Source organism: Colossoma macropomum, unplaced genomic scaffold, assembly GCF_904425465.1.
Source record: "Colossoma macropomum unplaced genomic scaffold, Colossoma_macropomum, whole genome shotgun sequence".
In the NCBI taxonomy this organism is placed as follows: domain Eukaryota; kingdom Metazoa; phylum Chordata; class Actinopteri; order Characiformes; family Serrasalmidae; genus Colossoma; species Colossoma macropomum.
In genome coordinates, this window is record NW_023494788.1 from 28,196,540 (window position 1) to 28,213,122 (window position 16,583).

Sequence of the window (16,583 nt, forward strand, 5' to 3'; positions counted from 1 at the left end):
ATTAGACAAACACAACAGAGGTCAACACTGATGCACTGCCCGCTGCTGCATGACTTGAGCACAGCCCAGAGCAGTTTAATTCATGAGCGTTCCTCACAGTAACTGGAGCCATGCTGAGTGGGAGCAGCTTTTCCTTTTTACTGCTCCAATCCTTCATTTCGGGGGAGGAAGTGTGTGATTACGGATGCCGTGCTGATGAAGCAGTGTGTTGGGCCACTCAGAAACTTAACAATCACACACACTGCCCTGTTCTCCAGCCTGCACAAACACGCCAGATATATGAGCCGCCATTTTTGAAATGTCAATATCCAACACAACACAGAAGGAAGTTTTTTTTTTTTTCAAAATATTCCACTGTTTTGCAGTAATTCTTAATGTATTATGTGGTAAATATTTTAAAGTCTCTTACACTGTGTTTCATTCTATAAAACTCCTACTCTGTATTTAAAATGGTCTCTAAACACAATTTCTTACACTGAGAAATCAGAAACACTATATTGAATTATAGGGAACACAGGTCAGGAATCAAGTACATGATTTCACAGGCTAATAGTACACGGATTTGCTCATCACTCGGTTCCATATGAGATAGTGGTACAGGCCCTTGATCTATCACAATTATTACATAATCACATTATCACAATAATTTGAGATGATTGTAATTATCGTTTTCCACACTAGATTTCACAATAACTTTAAGAGGTGTACTATCAGCCTGTGAAATTGTGTGCAAATGTGAATTTGAATGAGTGTAAAGGGTTGTGTAACGTAACATAATAAGTAATATGTAATGCAACAAAAGAAAGCACTCATTCAGAAGAATAATGGAACTTTTGAAAACAAAAAAGAATGATGGGGTTTTTTGCCATTATTTTCAGTCACAAGAAAATATATAACCTTTTGCCTAAATTCACATTTAAACTAAGACGAGTGCCAATTCAACAGTACCAGCTAAACTAGGAACAAGATGGCCAATAAGCCACTTTGGCCACTTTGGGCTTGTACTTTAATAGATGCACTGAATGAACAAGAAAAAGAAATTAAATCATTAATTGCAATTATTTATATGACAATTAATGGTCAGAGAAAATGTCATTTTTGTGACAGACCTAATAGGCCCTTTTCACACACAAAAAAAAAAGCAAAAAACTAAGTCTGCTATTGCCTTGCAGACAATTATTAACTTCAGAAATATTTGTGTTCGTATCACTTCAGCTCACCTTGGAAAGATCAGTCACTTCATCACTTTACTGTCATAATTGCCATAATTGAAATTCAAGGATGTGTCCAAAATTGTTGGAGAACACCAAACACACCACAGTGTAGGAGTCCAAGCTGAACAAATAATATGCATTCTTTGTGGAAGAATTCCTTCACAGCTATTGGAGTACAATAACATCAGCTAACTTCTACAGAGTGACAAAACAATGGATATGTAAAAATAACTATAACCAAAAAGCTAGACTAGCCATGTTAGCTTGAAGTGCTAAAACAATTTGCTAACAATAAACTAGTTGGCAAAAAGGAAAACATGCACACATACTGGCAGGGGGTGTGCCATGTGGTCATGGTCCTTAGCGTCATTGTAGATTATTTCCACAACTGGAACATCTGCTCACCGCTGAGCACTTGCTCTCTCAAAGGCAGACAGTTTTGAAGGGGAACATGAAAACTGTTACACTGAAAGTGGCTGGAAACAGCTTTAACTTTGAAACATGAACTGCCTTCAGGGTAACGCTTGTCAGCGGTGGTGAAATGCTGACACAAAGAAATTTCCTCCCCATATGACAAACTGTATTCCTTTGTCCCTCTTAATTGCACAAACCCATTTTTTCTGCTTATTGTCAGCTGTGAAGTCATCCAAGCTGAGGTATTTTTTTTTTTAGAAAATCAGATTAGAAAATCTGGATCATCATATAGAACACTGTTATAGGGAACAGTATTTGTGATGGTAGTTAACGATTTCAGACGCTACGTCATGCAGGTTTGCTCATTACTGTGCAGCAGATTCTGTCGCATAAATACTATAAATGTCAAGGTTACTTGCTCTTAGGGAGTTTTTCCTTGGCACTGTCGCCGTTGGCTTGCTCATGAGGACTCAACAGAACTTTTTTCCTGTTAAGCTGCTTTGTGACAATTCCTGTTGTACAAAGCACCATAAAAATTTACTTTGCCTTGACTTGACTTGAAGTATTGTCTTCCATCATACTTGTCTCTCAAGTCTTTTTGGTAGAAATATTATTCACCAAAATTTTCATCATGATATTCATGTGAGTTTCTCTGGCTAACAAGCATTAGCATTACATGTTAGCTATATTGATCATAAGCTAGAATAGGCAACATTTTTATTCATCCTTCTGGAGATGAGATTGTATGTCAGTATTGCAGCTCAGCAGATTTGCATCCACACCTGATCTGTTCTGTCCAATAATTATTTGCACCTAAATGGCCGAATAAATTTTGAATGTGAGTGTTTGGGTTAAAATGTTACTGTTATAATTGTTACTGTACTACTACTACCACCACTACTACTACTAACTACTACTACTACCACTTTACACGGTGATATCAACTCATCAGGAAAACATAAAATATCATTGCTGATTATTGGACACCACCAGGGACCAACCAAGGAGCTTTTAATGGTTTCTTTGATTTTTTTCAGCAGGTTATACTGTTAGTTTCGAACATTTGGTCTGCAGCGTAAGTTCTCTCAGATATGCAGTTTTCACAAGAGCTGGTTGTAGGTAATATATCATTGGGTCGATGGCTCAGTAAGAAAGCCCCGCAGACCTCAGATATTTCACAATTCATTATCAGTTGCAGATCTCTTTTCTGCAGGGAGAGATCAGTAGAAACCGAAAGGAATTTAAAGAGCTGGCAGAAAAAAAACGTTCCGAGAACACAGCTTGTGCCTTACCACTGACCTCCATCTTCCATCACAACTAGAGGAAGCACTTATCTGCTGCCTGCAGGCTATCCAGCGACCAGGACAGCTGCTTGGAAAATCTTCTCTTTATCTCTGTAAACAGGGGCCAGCACCTTATCACATGCAAAGGAAATAAAATAGTCACAGTCAACAAGTAATTTTTATTATTTCAGCACTGTTTTTGTTTCTGATTAAATCAGAATAGCAGCTATTAGTGAGGCTGCATGAGAAATTGTATGGAAAATGCTTAATTTAGAGTTTTGTGTTGCTGTACCTTGCCGTATTGTGTTTTTTGTGTGCTTTACTCTCTGTGTTTATTGGACTTGTTTATGGACTGTAACATCTGCCCCAGAAGGTTAACACTGGCAAATTTATCTTTGGCTAGATTAATGCACAATGTCCCAGTTTAATAAATAAAGATATAATAAATAAAGACCCACCCATAATTTATTTAGTTTCCAATCAGAATGGCCATTAAGTACAAGCTAATTATCTTTCAGCATCATAGAAAAGCCAAAAACATATATTATATTATATTATATTATATTATATTATATTATATTATATTACAACATAATATAAAATTTCTAATTGTTTGGCTTTATTAGTTCAGTCTTAGAAGTTGGTTGTATTTTCTGCTTCTCACAATCCAAGTAATATGAAAGTTACTTCACTTATGTATGTACCTTATATCTAACTAAATAACAGAAAGGGTGTCTCTGACATTTGCACAGTATTGTAAATAAATAAATAAATAAATAAATAAATAAGTGTCAATCCAGGGGCGGTCAGCTGTTGCAGTGCTTGTGAAAAGAGGTCCTGTTCTTCAGTCGTTACAATGGCATCATTGACTGTCCTCTCCTGGTCAGAAGTCACAGGGCAGTGAGCATTTAAACCACACCGTTATGTGTATTGTTCACTATGTCCCCTCTATGGCTCTCTACCTGGACTTGGTGCTTTCTCTCCTGTCTGCTGGTTCTCCACCTGCAGAACGCCCTGTGTGCTCCAGATTTCTCTGGTAAGTGTGTTTTTTCTGTGATTCTGTGCTGGGGAAGTGAGTGTAGCACTTGGAGGGCACCTCCCGAAGGAGAGGGTTTGTTTTGAGAATTTTCACACATCCTGTGCAAAGCAGCTGGACAGCGTCAGCTTGAAAGAGACGAGAGTCCGGGTCGTCCCTCCATTGATTTCAGAACAGACCATTTAGGAAGGGACTGCTGTTATCTACAGTTTATTAACCCAAATCTTGCAGGGTGCGGTAGATTCCTGGCTGTGAACAGGCTGAGACGGTGAGTTCTGCCGTATTTTGGTGTGTCATCTGTTTTATTTAATGTTGAAAATCGACTTGGATGTTTTAAAATAATATAATTCAATAAAACAATTCCCCATGTTATCAGAATAACTAGGACCCTGTTGGCTCTGTGTATTGAGCTGTTAGTGAGCAATGAGGGGTGAAAAAAGACAAAGACAGCTGTGCTGAGATAAAACTGCAGCTTTCCTGATATCAAAAAATCGAGTACAACTGCCACAGTACATACAAATGTTTTTAAATAGGCAAATCTAGTTCACTTCCAGTTTCCATTCAAATTATATCCCAAGAACATTACTGAAGAACAAAAATATTGCATAGATCAACAGCTATATAAAGTGCATCATAACTTTTGTACAGGCCACATTTTATGTTTTTTTCCTGACAAGTTAAATTCAACAAAAAAACAGAAGTTGTGAATTAAAATGTGTAGCAGATACGTTCATATTTTCACATAAAGAATCAATCAACCGTGTCAATTGAACTAGGGGCATCCAGACATTTGCATATGACTGTAAATTAGCAGTTTAAAAACAGCCATTGATCTCTGAGAGTGAATCTGTGCTGGTCTGGCTGAGTCATTCTGTATCTAACTCACAACACACAGTGGCTTTGAGAGTGATTATTAGCTAAGAATAGCTCATTGTGTTTATGCCTGTGTGTGTGTGTGTGTGTGTGTGTGTGTGTGTGTGTGGCAGTACATGCATCTTTCTGTGTGTTTGTATCTATGTGTGTGTGTTTGTGTGTGGCTGTATGTGTTTGTGTGTCTGCATTTGTGTGTGTGTGTTCGCGTGTGTACATATGTGTGTGTTTGTGTGTGTACATATCAATATGTGTGTGTGTGTGTTTGTATATGTGTGTGTCTGGGTGTGTATATGTGTGTGAGCGTGTGTATGTATGTGTGTATTTGTGTGTGTATGTGTGTCTGTGTGTACGTGTGCGTGTATGTATATGTGCATTTGTGTGTGTATGTGTGTGAGTGTGGGTATGTATATGTGCATTTGTGTGTGTATGTGTGTCTGTGTGTATACGTGTGTCTGTGTGTGTGTGTGTGTGTGTGTATGTGTGTGTGTGTGTGTGTGTGTGTGTTTGTCTGTCTGTCTGTCTGTGTGTGTGTGTGTGTATGTGTGTATTTGTGTGTGTATCTGGCTCCGCCCATCAGATGGTCTATAATTCTGCCCTACAAGTCAGACAGCCGTTCAGCCTGACCTGGCAGAGAAGCAGAAAGAACATCACTACTGGCCAACCTACCCTGCCCTCTTTCTCTGTCTCTCTCTTTCTCTAGCAAACACTCCCCCACGTTTCCCTGGATGTGAGAACAGAGCATTACATGTTAAGCTAAGTGATAAAACAAGAAAAAAAGGAAAGGAGGATTCCTAATTTGATCATCACTGAAAAAGTGATGACAGTCATGAACCAAACTGTCAACTGATTCTCAGCAACATGCCAAATTAAATGAACTGAAAGACACATCTGTGTTGCTATATTATGTTTTATTCATGTGGATGACGTGGATGATGTACACGTTTGAATGAAGTCAATTCAATGCATCCCTTATTTCAAATATATCATTGACATCTTATGTGCTTCTTACAGCTCCATATCAATCATCAAAATAAGCTGTGAAATTAACATACATTGCAATGTACATTGCAAAGGATTTGTAGTTGAAATGCTACACTCACATTGCGATTACTCTGAAATAAGATAAGACTTAAGAGGTGTGCACTGTATAATACAGCACCTATTACACCACGCCTAAAGAGATTAGATAAGAGAGGGAGTTGGTTTGAGCACGGTCATATTCTTAGCGATCACCAACAATGGCTTTTCAGATTAAGCACACATTACTTCTGGTGCACAATGCTTGTGCGCTCTGCCAGTATTAAATGGGGTTTCAATGCCCAACTTGTTTGCTGACTGCTTACATCAGCATCAGTGACGTCCAGGGCTGGTGTTTGCGAACTGTCTAAGCGTCTTTTTTTCTGTTTCTCAGATTTTCTCTACACAATCTTGAGGAACCACACAGTTCACGCCTGCGAGGGGGATACGCTGACCATCAGGTGCCCCTCCAAGACCTCGGTGGCTGTTTTGTCTGCTTTCTATGGACGCCGAGTGCCCAGTCAGCACTTATGCCCCACCACAAATGCAAACACTACTGTGGAAAGCATTGAGTGCATGTCCTCCATAGCTATTCAGGTACAGGTGCTGCTGAAACATAAAATACTACTATTGTACCACTGTTCATTTCAAAGGCTTTCCATCATTTTCACTTATTAATATATTATTAACCTTTAAACTGCAAGGGCCTAAATTTGTACCTACACTTGCACCTACATTTATGATGAAAGTGGTCATCATGCTTTGTTTAGTTCTTTTCCAGAAATAACAAAGGGCTACATTACTGCTAATATTAACATTAACCGGAGCCACTATAAAGGAGGAGGAGACAGTTCACTGGTCAGTAATGAATGGGAAAGCTTGGGAAAGGTGTTTATGGGGAAAGCCCCATCCCTTAATAAAAAGAGCAAATCAGCTTGCTGCAGGAAAGGCCTTCCCTCTTGTGAAGATCTGTGCATGCACAATAACCAAAGCAACCCAAAGAAACACATTTTTGCACATTATTTGAGCCAAATGATGAGCCAAGATTTTACTAGAGATAAATATGTCATTGAAACACTACTGTGGCTTTCAGTTTGAGGTTTATGGTCCCTCTCCAGTCAAAGAGACAGGAGTCTGCTATTGTATAAGTGGAAATAACTGCCCGGGGGCGTTGTCAAGCTGGCCAACAGACTTTCCTGCCTGGACTTTGTGTTAATGCCAACTAGCCTTACCTCACTAAGCCACCCCCATTTCACTGTATCTGGTAATGCAGTGTTATTTGGTGCTGTTAGCTGGTGCTCACAGAATGGATTCTCCTCTCCTTTCTGCTTTCTTTGCCCAACTTTTGCTCAACTTCAAACAAATAGAGAGCTCTTTGCATGGTTAGTGTAGCATAGCGACTATTACCACTACCCTTGATTACCAGACAAACACACCACACTACACCAAGAAGAATCCTTGGGCAAGACTCCCAAGCTACATTTGCCTACTTCTGTAACACAATTAAATTGTAAATCACTAATGTGAACTCGCATTTTCTCTCAATTTTAGTCATTGATAATCGCACCTAGTAGTTAAGTATCCTCTATCACACACTATTACCAAGCTCAAGTTTACAGACTGGTTTTTAACCAGTTCGTAACAAACAAAAGGAGTGAAATTTTGTAGCAAAAACCTGTCTTTATTGTTCACATTAAGTTTTTAAAAAATGGTTTGCAATAAACCAGTTTTCCACATTAAGTTATTTAAAAAATTGTTTGCACTGGCATGTCCCACTAGCAACTCAGGTCCATGCTCTGCCTCCCAATTGCACCTGCAATAAACCTACAGCACAACAAACCAGATGGCCCAGAGGGTTGTCACACCCCCTCCCACAAAAAAGCATTGGCATACCAGAAAAAAATCAACTTTATACAGTCACCAACCACTGCAAATGTGCAAAGAAAATTTACTGTTTGTTTGATCAGATCCCATCCAGCACATTCCTCACAACCCAGGCTCTGGGAAGTACAATGACAGCAAAGGCAGGAAAAAACATCACCAAAAAACAAAATTAAATATTACAAAACTTGTCCCTGTGACAGAACAGAGTCATGCAAGGCGTCATGCAAAGCCAGACCCCACATCAGACACCACGCAACGGATGGCTGTGGCATCACTAAGGATCAAACTTTTTTTTTTTTTCGACAACAAGGCCTGAGATGGCTACACCATCTAGCTGGCTTTCAAAGTCATGCAAACTGGACAAAAACGTTTCCAAAATCCAGAGGTTTTGGAAACTAGTTGTAGTAGTAGTAACTAAGAATGTTACTAAATAATAGTGAGCAGGTCTAGACTTCAATTCCTCACTCTCATAACTACATAACACATAGTTTCATAGCAGTTTCCACATCATTCATAGTAGTTACCAAATAATGAACCTTTAGCTTACTACCTTAACTAAATCATAAGCCAGTCATTTAAAGGGTTAAAAACTTCTCTCTCTTTTGCCTGCTTGAACTCTGTTGTGTGTTCTTTTGTTTCTGTGTGTGAGTAGAAAGTCTTGGCAGAGTGCCAGGACCGGAGGGCGTGTGAGATTCCTGTGGTCAGCGCTGTGTTTGGTCAGGATCCCTGCCCTGAAACCAGCAAGTACATCATCGTCTCCTACAAATGCCGTCCAGGTTAGAGCACACCTGCACGCAACAGTTTCACTTATGCTGTTGCTAAGAGACCAGTGTGTGATGGCTGTGTCTTTCTTTGTCTGAAGTGCATCATCGCTCGAGGACGGTGTGTGAGAACGAGAGGCTGAGACTGGCCTGTAAGAACGACACCGTCCTGGCCATCTACTCGGCAACGTTTGGCCACCTGGAGCATGACCACCATGAATGTCCTCAAGGGTCCAACGTAAAGCCTGACATGGGTCTGGAACAAGGATAACTCAATTGTGCCATCTAGTGGGCAGAGTTTGTAATAACAGTAGAGTCTGTACTACATTGTACATTTACGTTAGTTTAACTTAAAAAAAGTCATGCAAAATTATTGCCACAACAAATTAAGTCACTTTACTGTCAAGCTTAAATAACTTTACTTATGAGTTATAGATATGTTATAATTTTCAGTGATCTGCACCAAGTGAGGTTAACTCAGACAGCCCAATAATTATAAGCGGTTTCCACTGAGCTGGAAGTGCTCTACTTTTTCAAACTTTCATGCTTACTCTTGAATTAATTTGGTTAACTTGAATTAAACACAGCTGCTTGTGTAAATTATTGGCCTCAATTAAAACAACTCAAATTAAATGAACTGTTGCGTACAGTAATGAACAAATGGCTTAGAAAAATATAGAATCAACCATTTCTGATATCTTTATTAGCTTAATGCTTATTTGCCATTCTGTAAGCATTCATGGCTCCAGGCTGGACTGGTAAACCTGAACAAAGGTGAGAATAACAAAAACATGTAAAAAGGCATCCAAACTTCACATTTAACATGAGAATATGCTTTAACACAAAACTCACATTTTGCAAAGAGAATTGTTTTCATAAATTAGAAGAGTTATTGTAAGAGTTAACAGAAACCAACAAACCACTAAAAACGCTGAGAAGCTTTTTTGGGAAAAAGACTCTTCAGTCTGTAGTACTTATCCAAATGAATTAGATTTACCTCAGTAACTACGAAATAGTATCTGTTGCTAGACTTGTATTAGTATTTTTTACAAATAAGTAGAAAAAAGGGAGGTTTAATGTGTTTAAATTGGAACACATTAGCCCTTGGCTAGGTTAGCCTCAGTGAGCTAGCTAATTAGCCCTCCATGCTAAAGTTGTAATGTGAATTATTTCTGAATGTAATTGAAATTTTGTGAATATTTCATTGTCTGACTGTAAGCCTTGTTTTACAACCGCGGTGTACTGCCTTTTTGTTTTTGCTGTCTGTGTAGCCTTTCGCTTGCTAACTAGTAAGTTGGCAGAGAACAGTAAAGGGGGATTCCACTGATTTTTCAAAATTTCTGCGTAATTCAGTCATTGACATGTAAATGAAGTGATTCAGAGTGATTTAGAGTGTCGAACCAGGGGTCATGATGCCTTTACTGCAAATATAGCCATTTTATTTACTATGCAAATCCACCAGTGAACATAAATGTGTCTTTTGACTTTATATGTAATGTTGATAAAGGTAAAATAGTAGCAAATTAGTGCAGACTATTTTGCTTTTCAACACCATGCATGTACTTGTCCACCATAAATGAGTTTTTAAAAATCTTAAAACAGTGTTTCAGGCGTCAGGCAACATATTCTCAAACATTCACTGTAATAACTTTCTCCGGGGAGATTTCAGAGACATCAAACACTGGATCCTATCCCCTATCACTGTGAACTATTCTGACTGTAAGTTTCTCTAAAAGGGCACGTTTCAAATCAAACCACTCTGAAATACTTTGTTTACATTTTAACCATTTAATTACACAGTCATTTTGACAAATTGTAGAATTGCCTTTAATAAGTTATATCAGCAGTCATGTATAACAGATGGAGCAGTTTGCTATAGCAGTGTTGAATAGCAGTGTGCACATGGCAAATCCAATGTTACATTTTATTACTATGGTAAACAGCTTTGTCCATTATATTTTGGCATTTGTAGGGGAATCTCGTCTTTTGCAATGATTTCTGGGACACTAGTGTTTACTCAAAACCTCGCCCCTCTAAGGGTTTATCTGACAAACTTCACTTTTGCTATAAAAGTAATGGAACAGCCATGAAAGGGCTTTTCTACTGATTTTCTACATGTTCTGGTAACTAAATGGTTTACATGTAAATGTAGCCATGTAGAGAGGTTTGATATGAAATGTTCTGTTCTAGAAAAACTTTACCAAGTCAGAATTATTCACAGTGGTGGTGATAGGAATCAGACGTCAAAAAGTTAAACGCCTCTAAAAGTACATCACAGAACGTTGTTGCATGAAAAGGTTATGAATATGCTGCCTGATGTCACTGTTTTGGGAGAGTTTTGTGACAAACTTTCTACCTCAGATGTATGTTTTAACATCCATTCATGGTGGAGTTAATGCAGGGTGTTATAACGCAAGATGGTACCTAAAGTAAGCTTATTTTTTTAGATTTATGACTATTTCACTATCATCAACATTACATATGATAACTCAGAAGACATGTGAAGGCTCACTCGTCATTTTAGACAGCAACTAAAGTGGCTATATTTGTGTGGTTGACATCATGAACTTTGGCTTCCTGTCACCACCACTGTGAGCAAACCTGACTAAGTACATTTCTTTAGAACACCACACCATTTTGAATGACTTTATTGGCCATGAGGATTTAGGAAATGAATAGGCCAAGTTGTGAGTTATGTTAAAGTAAGTACTGAGATGGGCAGTGAGTCTTTATTTGACTGCCAGGTTTAAGAGCAGCTGTGCAAATCATTCCTAAATAGTTTAGAAAGTAAATCCAGACCTTGATACACTCCAAAAAACATGTAAACAAACAAATAAGTATTTTTTAAATGCTAACCTGTTACATTATCTGTCCTTAGTGCTGGTGTGTCTGTATGTTTTTGTCAGAATGCTTGTCTCCGTCGGCTCTGAGAAGGGTGTCCCGGAGGTGTCACGGCAGGACAAACTGCACCGTGCTGGCTGATGTTCAGAACTTCGGTGACCCCTGCTTCCCCGGCACCAGGAAACATCTGCGAGTGTCATTCACGTGTGGTGAGTGATGGAACAGAATTCTGAAAAACAAGTAATGTGTAACCACAACCATGCAGTACGGATACATGATCCTTTGACCACTCGTTGATGTCTTTGCACTGTTTTTGCAAATTCAGTTCCGAGGTATCTGCTGGAGGATGTAGGACGCGGAGACACAGATCCGTTCCTAATCTCAGACTACACACATGGTAAGACATGGATGTAAAAATGTGTAAACATAAAATGACTATATATATCAAAAAGATGAATATCACACACAGTCAGCTTCATAGTTATTGGATCCCTTGGTAAAGATGGAAAAAAGATCATACAAATGTCAATTCAACACTAACAACATGAGAGAAATCTAATGTTTAATTGAAACACATTAAGTGAAAGAAAACAAAAGTCTTTTTCAAAGATTCACAAGACCACATAATTATTAATTATACAGTAATTATAACATGTCATAACATAACAGCAATGAGTCTTTTTCTACAATTCTTAATGGGAAAACAGAGCAAGGTATCTGTTGGCCTGTTTACACCTTGAACCAAAATGCGCTTCAATGATTGGATTTAATGTGAGTGTAAACAGAATGTGTTTTCATTATCTGTATACAGTTTAGTGAGTGGTAATGCCTCTGCAGATGAGAAAATAAACAAGGAAACAAAAGATGAAAGATGTGCGAGGCTTGAGTTTACTGGAGTCTTTTCGCACTCTGGGCTGACGAAAATGTCCAAGCTGAGCTGGTTGACTCATTTTGCAACAGGGAAAAGTGTAATTGGATCTCATCTGGTCACACTGAGGACAAAGTTTTATTGAAAAAATGTAAATGGAAACCAGCCAAAGTATATCCATACATGATCCGGACACAAAACACAATCTAATGCAAGGTGTAAACAGGCTCTGAGACCACTCCCCAACACATAATCTCTCCAAATACTCCAGGGTCCTAGATCCTCTATTTTGGACATAGCTCATTGCACAGGTTATAACGGGTTTAGGTCAGGCGATCAGCATGGCCATGTCCTGCTGAAAAATCCTACCATGACCAAGTTTTAGCTTTTTGGTGAAGGCAGGCAGATTTTTATTCAGTATCTCCTGCTGCTTGCATCCTCTTCCAGGCAGGGTCACTACAGCTCTAGCTGTTCTAAACTCAATTATTTAAACTTAGAAAAAAAGTAACAATGGATATGAGCATTTTAAGGTGTGTAGCTTTTTTTATGACCATTAATTAATGAATTTCAACACAATTTTTTGTCTTATTTCATTTGTGTATTCTTTTTTGTGTATGTGTTGATGAAGGAATAAGGGAATTTGGCTTCTGTGTTACCTTATATTTATACCCCAGTGTAACAGCAATGCTGCATTCACGTTTTGGCAGTAGATGGATGGACTGTCCATTGGATTTCTTTCATACAATGTGAGATAGAGATAGTCTAAGACATTTATATGGCCATTTTTTTCTATCCTTACCTAGAGTATCCATTATTATGGAGTTTAATGAACATCTGTTTTAATACAAAAATCTAATGTGTAATACACATTCGATCAATTTATTTGCATTGACTTAAATATATAAGGCTCTGTTTAGCCTTTACAAAATTTCAGTTTGTGCTAAACAAACATTAGATAAAATGTAAAAAAGTAAACAAAATTTGATGAAAATCACAAAAACATAAAATAAGTAAATAAGTAAATAAAATTAAATACATTGTAAAAAAAAACATAAAAAAGAGGTAAAAAGATGACAAAATATATAAAAGAAAGGTAAACAAAATTAGATCAAATTAATCAAAAGTGTAAAAAATAAGAGGTAATCAGAATTCTATTAAATATAAAATGATGCAAAGGAAGCAGAACAACACATCAGTATGTTTTAGTCACTACATCAGATAAAATATTAAAAAGCATAGAGTCAAATAAAAATTTAAATAACAGAGTAAAGTGTGAACAAAACGAGCCCATGCAATGATGGACCTCAAATGCCTTTATTAAATACAATGTTAAGGTGATCTGATGTGTGTAAATGATCTAGTTTCCACTGTATAAGTGTGGTCTTTTTATACCTTGTTAAACCATGTTGGCTCACGGAGCATATATACCTACACACTACAAGAATTTGTATTTCACATAGCAGAACTAACAGGAGTCTATGACATAGATAGGTCTGGCTGTACAGTGAGTTGTTTGTTAATGGTCCTGCTGACTGCTGAGGCTGCTCCGCTCTCCCCCCTCCGCAGGTGGCTGGTACACTGGCCCTGGCGTGTACAGGCCACAAAACATTTTCACCAACACTTTGGAAATCTTTTCCCAGGTTCAGGGTAGGTTAGCTGCTCTGCCCTCCAAGCATGTATTTCATACATAAAATAACTTTTTTAGTTGTTTTTCCTTTTTTACCACTTACTGACACCAGCAGTCAGCAAAGACCTCTCCCCTCTACTAATTATAGTAACTTACAAATCACTCAAAAATACAGAATCATTGCACAAACTAAATTTAATTACGCCACACTTTACCATTCAATAGAACAGAGCCAGGCTGTTACTTCAGCCTAAACTGGGTTCGAAATTAATGTCAAGACACTTTCAGTTTGTAAATCACACAACCCCTTTAGTTCTTTTTCTATTTGTATTACTTTCTACATTCATTTTTAAGAGTGCCATGAGAAGATCAGCCACTGAAATGCTTGAATATTGTCTCTTTTTTTCCATGCCCCTTTAGGCCTTCCAGAGACAGTGGCTCTGTACTTTGTCTCGGGCATATGTGCCGGTTTGGTCTTCCTGCTGTGTCTGTTTGGCCTGAAGTCCACTCTGGTGCGAGATGTGAAGGACCTGGTCTCTGAGCTTGAGGACGAGCTGAAGGCCGCACGCAGGTCACGGCGTGGACTGATTGAGGACTTTGATGATGACGACGCCTCGCTGGACTCTGCCTTTCGCCGCCTCACACGCTCCTACCGTGCGGCAGACATGCTCAGTCCAGAGATGGTCATGACGGTGGTGATGGAGGAGAAGAGGGAGGAAGACAGGGACAAAATAGAGGTGTCAAACGGAGACCTGTGGCCACACTGTAACTCCAGCCCCTACGCCATCCACAAAACCAAGTCTTCATCTGCCTGAGTGTCAAGACTGGCTACATCCCAACTCATGCTACCACTCACATGTGCTAAATCTACATGATTTAAAGACTTTATCAGAAAACAGTAATCAGTTTGCTGTGTATATTTTTTTAGTGTTGCCTTGAAGTGTATCCATTCAGTTTAACACCCATTAGTATTACTTAGCCAGATAAAAAGGTTAGGTCACATGAAAGCATAACAAGATTTATTACAGTTTTGTATGTAATCACAACTGGTAGTTACATGTCCATAACTGAACATATTTGGTTTTGGGGGTGAGGGGGGTCAGTGGGAATAAAAATTTATTTGTGAAAGATGATCTAATCTAAGGTTTTGGTAGTAAATCAAAGGTGAAAATGGAATAAATAGTGTGAAACGTTTTGTACTGTTTTTTTTTTAATAACTTAAAGAGGTACTGTGGTCAAAATGAAAAATGTAAGCATTACTACATCTGTTGAAAACATCTGAACTACATCTGCTCTCCTTCTACAGTGGTGCCACAGTACTTTATAATGTGAGATTTTCTGGTTTAAAAACTAGGAAAATCTCCCTTCTGACGATGTATTTGAAGGTGGGAGGAACTTGCACCTGCTTTGGGGCAGATACTTGAAGATACTTGAAATGTTTTTTCTGTTAGCTGGCTGATGCAAAGGAAAGCCATACAGCTAATGTTACTGTTAATGAGCAAAGCACACATCAGTGTGTTTTAGTCTCTACTGCAGTGGCTATGCTAGCAGTCAGAATTTCTTTGTTGCAGTGTGTGAAGTGTATTTGCGTGATGCATGCTGGGTACTGTAGTGAGAGAACATTGAGGGACGAAAGAAAAAAGTACAAAAGTAGTGAATTCTGTCAAATCACTGAGGCAAAGGAACACAATGCAACACTACAGAATACTGTATTAACATGAGAAATATCATATTAAATGCTAGTTTAGGCTGGAATATCCATTTGATTGATGTTTGTGCTCTGTGTTTTACATGTAGCCTGATTAATCTGCCTATTCTAAAAACCTATGCTATGGCGACTATTTGGTTTGCATGTGGCAAAGACCCTCTTTTGCAAAGTTGCAACAACTGTTTAAAGGACTCATACCATGGAAAACTGAATTGTCCCCATTTTTTAATTAAAAGAGTTTGTAACGTAGTACATATGCTGTTTTATTTACAAAAAGTACCATTCAGTCCCCAGTCTACACAGTACAGAATTCATTGTGCTTTGTGATGTCATCCACCTGTTTAGCCTACAGCAGTTAGTTCTGCCCATTCATACTAAAGTTATAAGGAGTGTTTATATATATATATATATATATATATATATATATATATACATATATATACATGTCTTAAAGGCACAGTGATAAAAACACTTTTAAGGGATAAACAGAAGTTGAAAATAACCGCACATAAAACCACACAAAGGTCAAAAGTGAACCTCAGGGAAACAATCAACAATACAGCAATGACAATAATAAAACAACAATAACAGAACATGGGCCCTTTAAAACGCTTTATTTACGACTACTTCACAACAAATGTCACTAAACCTACATTTCCCAGCAGTCCACACTCTAAACTGTTTTAGAGCACTTTATGTGGTGGAAAAATTCTTTGGGAAATGGGAAAATTCCCTATTATCAATGGGTCCGGCTTTGGTCTTGAGGACCCCCTGCCCCTCACATTGTCAACGACTCCCTACCCCAGCACACCTGATCCAGCTCATCAGCTAATTATCAACCCCTTTATAAGCTGGATCAGGTGTTTGGGGGAGAGGAATACATTAAACTGCATGTTTTTGTGCAGCTTTCCAGCTTTCCCTCTTATATTTATAGCACATAAATTCATTCTACAGCTGAAAACACCAAACACATTTACTGTTTATGTTAAATATCATAACATCCCTAAATGCCATATACATAACACCTTTGTCTGTTACAAATAAAAAGAAATACAAT

The 16,583-nt window shown here is 38.2% G+C and overlaps 1 protein-coding gene across 2 annotated transcripts; it reads left to right on the forward strand.

The window, feature by feature from the left end:
* Positions 1-3,802: 3,802 nt before the first annotated feature.
* On the forward strand, positions 3,803-15,775 carry si:ch73-335m24.2 (protein eva-1 homolog C). Of its 2 annotated transcripts, XM_036569017.1 has the most exons (8): positions 3,803-3,947; positions 6,232-6,434; positions 8,374-8,497; positions 8,584-8,736; positions 11,389-11,532; positions 11,649-11,720; positions 13,758-13,838; positions 14,239-15,775. In XM_036569017.1, exons 1-8 carry the CDS (start codon positions 3,851-3,853, stop codon positions 14,631-14,633), a joined length of 1,269 nt encoding a protein of 422 aa, XP_036424910.1. In that variant the 5' UTR covers positions 3,803-3,850; the 3' UTR covers positions 14,634-15,775. The 2 variants fall into 2 exon arrangements, with proteins under 2 accessions (XP_036424910.1, XP_036424911.1); XM_036569018.1 differs by lacking the exon at positions 13,758-13,838.
* The last annotated feature ends 808 nt before the right edge of the window (positions 15,776-16,583 follow it).

What these genes read in the sequence shown, in the direction of transcription:
- si:ch73-335m24.2 (XM_036569017.1), top strand. Translation starts at nt 3,851, where the DNA reads ATGTCCCCTCTATGGCTCTCTACCTGGACTTGGTGCTTTCTCTCCTGT. An exon ending in GTGTGCTCCAGATTTCTCTG is followed by an intron (nt 3,948 to 6,231) that starts GTAAGTGTGTTT and finishes TCTGTTTCTCAG; the next exon opens with ATTTTCTCTACACAATCTTG. An exon ending in TGTCCTCCATAGCTATTCAG is followed by an intron (nt 6,435 to 8,373) that starts GTACAGGTGCTG and finishes GTGTGTGAGTAG; the next exon opens with AAAGTCTTGGCAGAGTGCCA.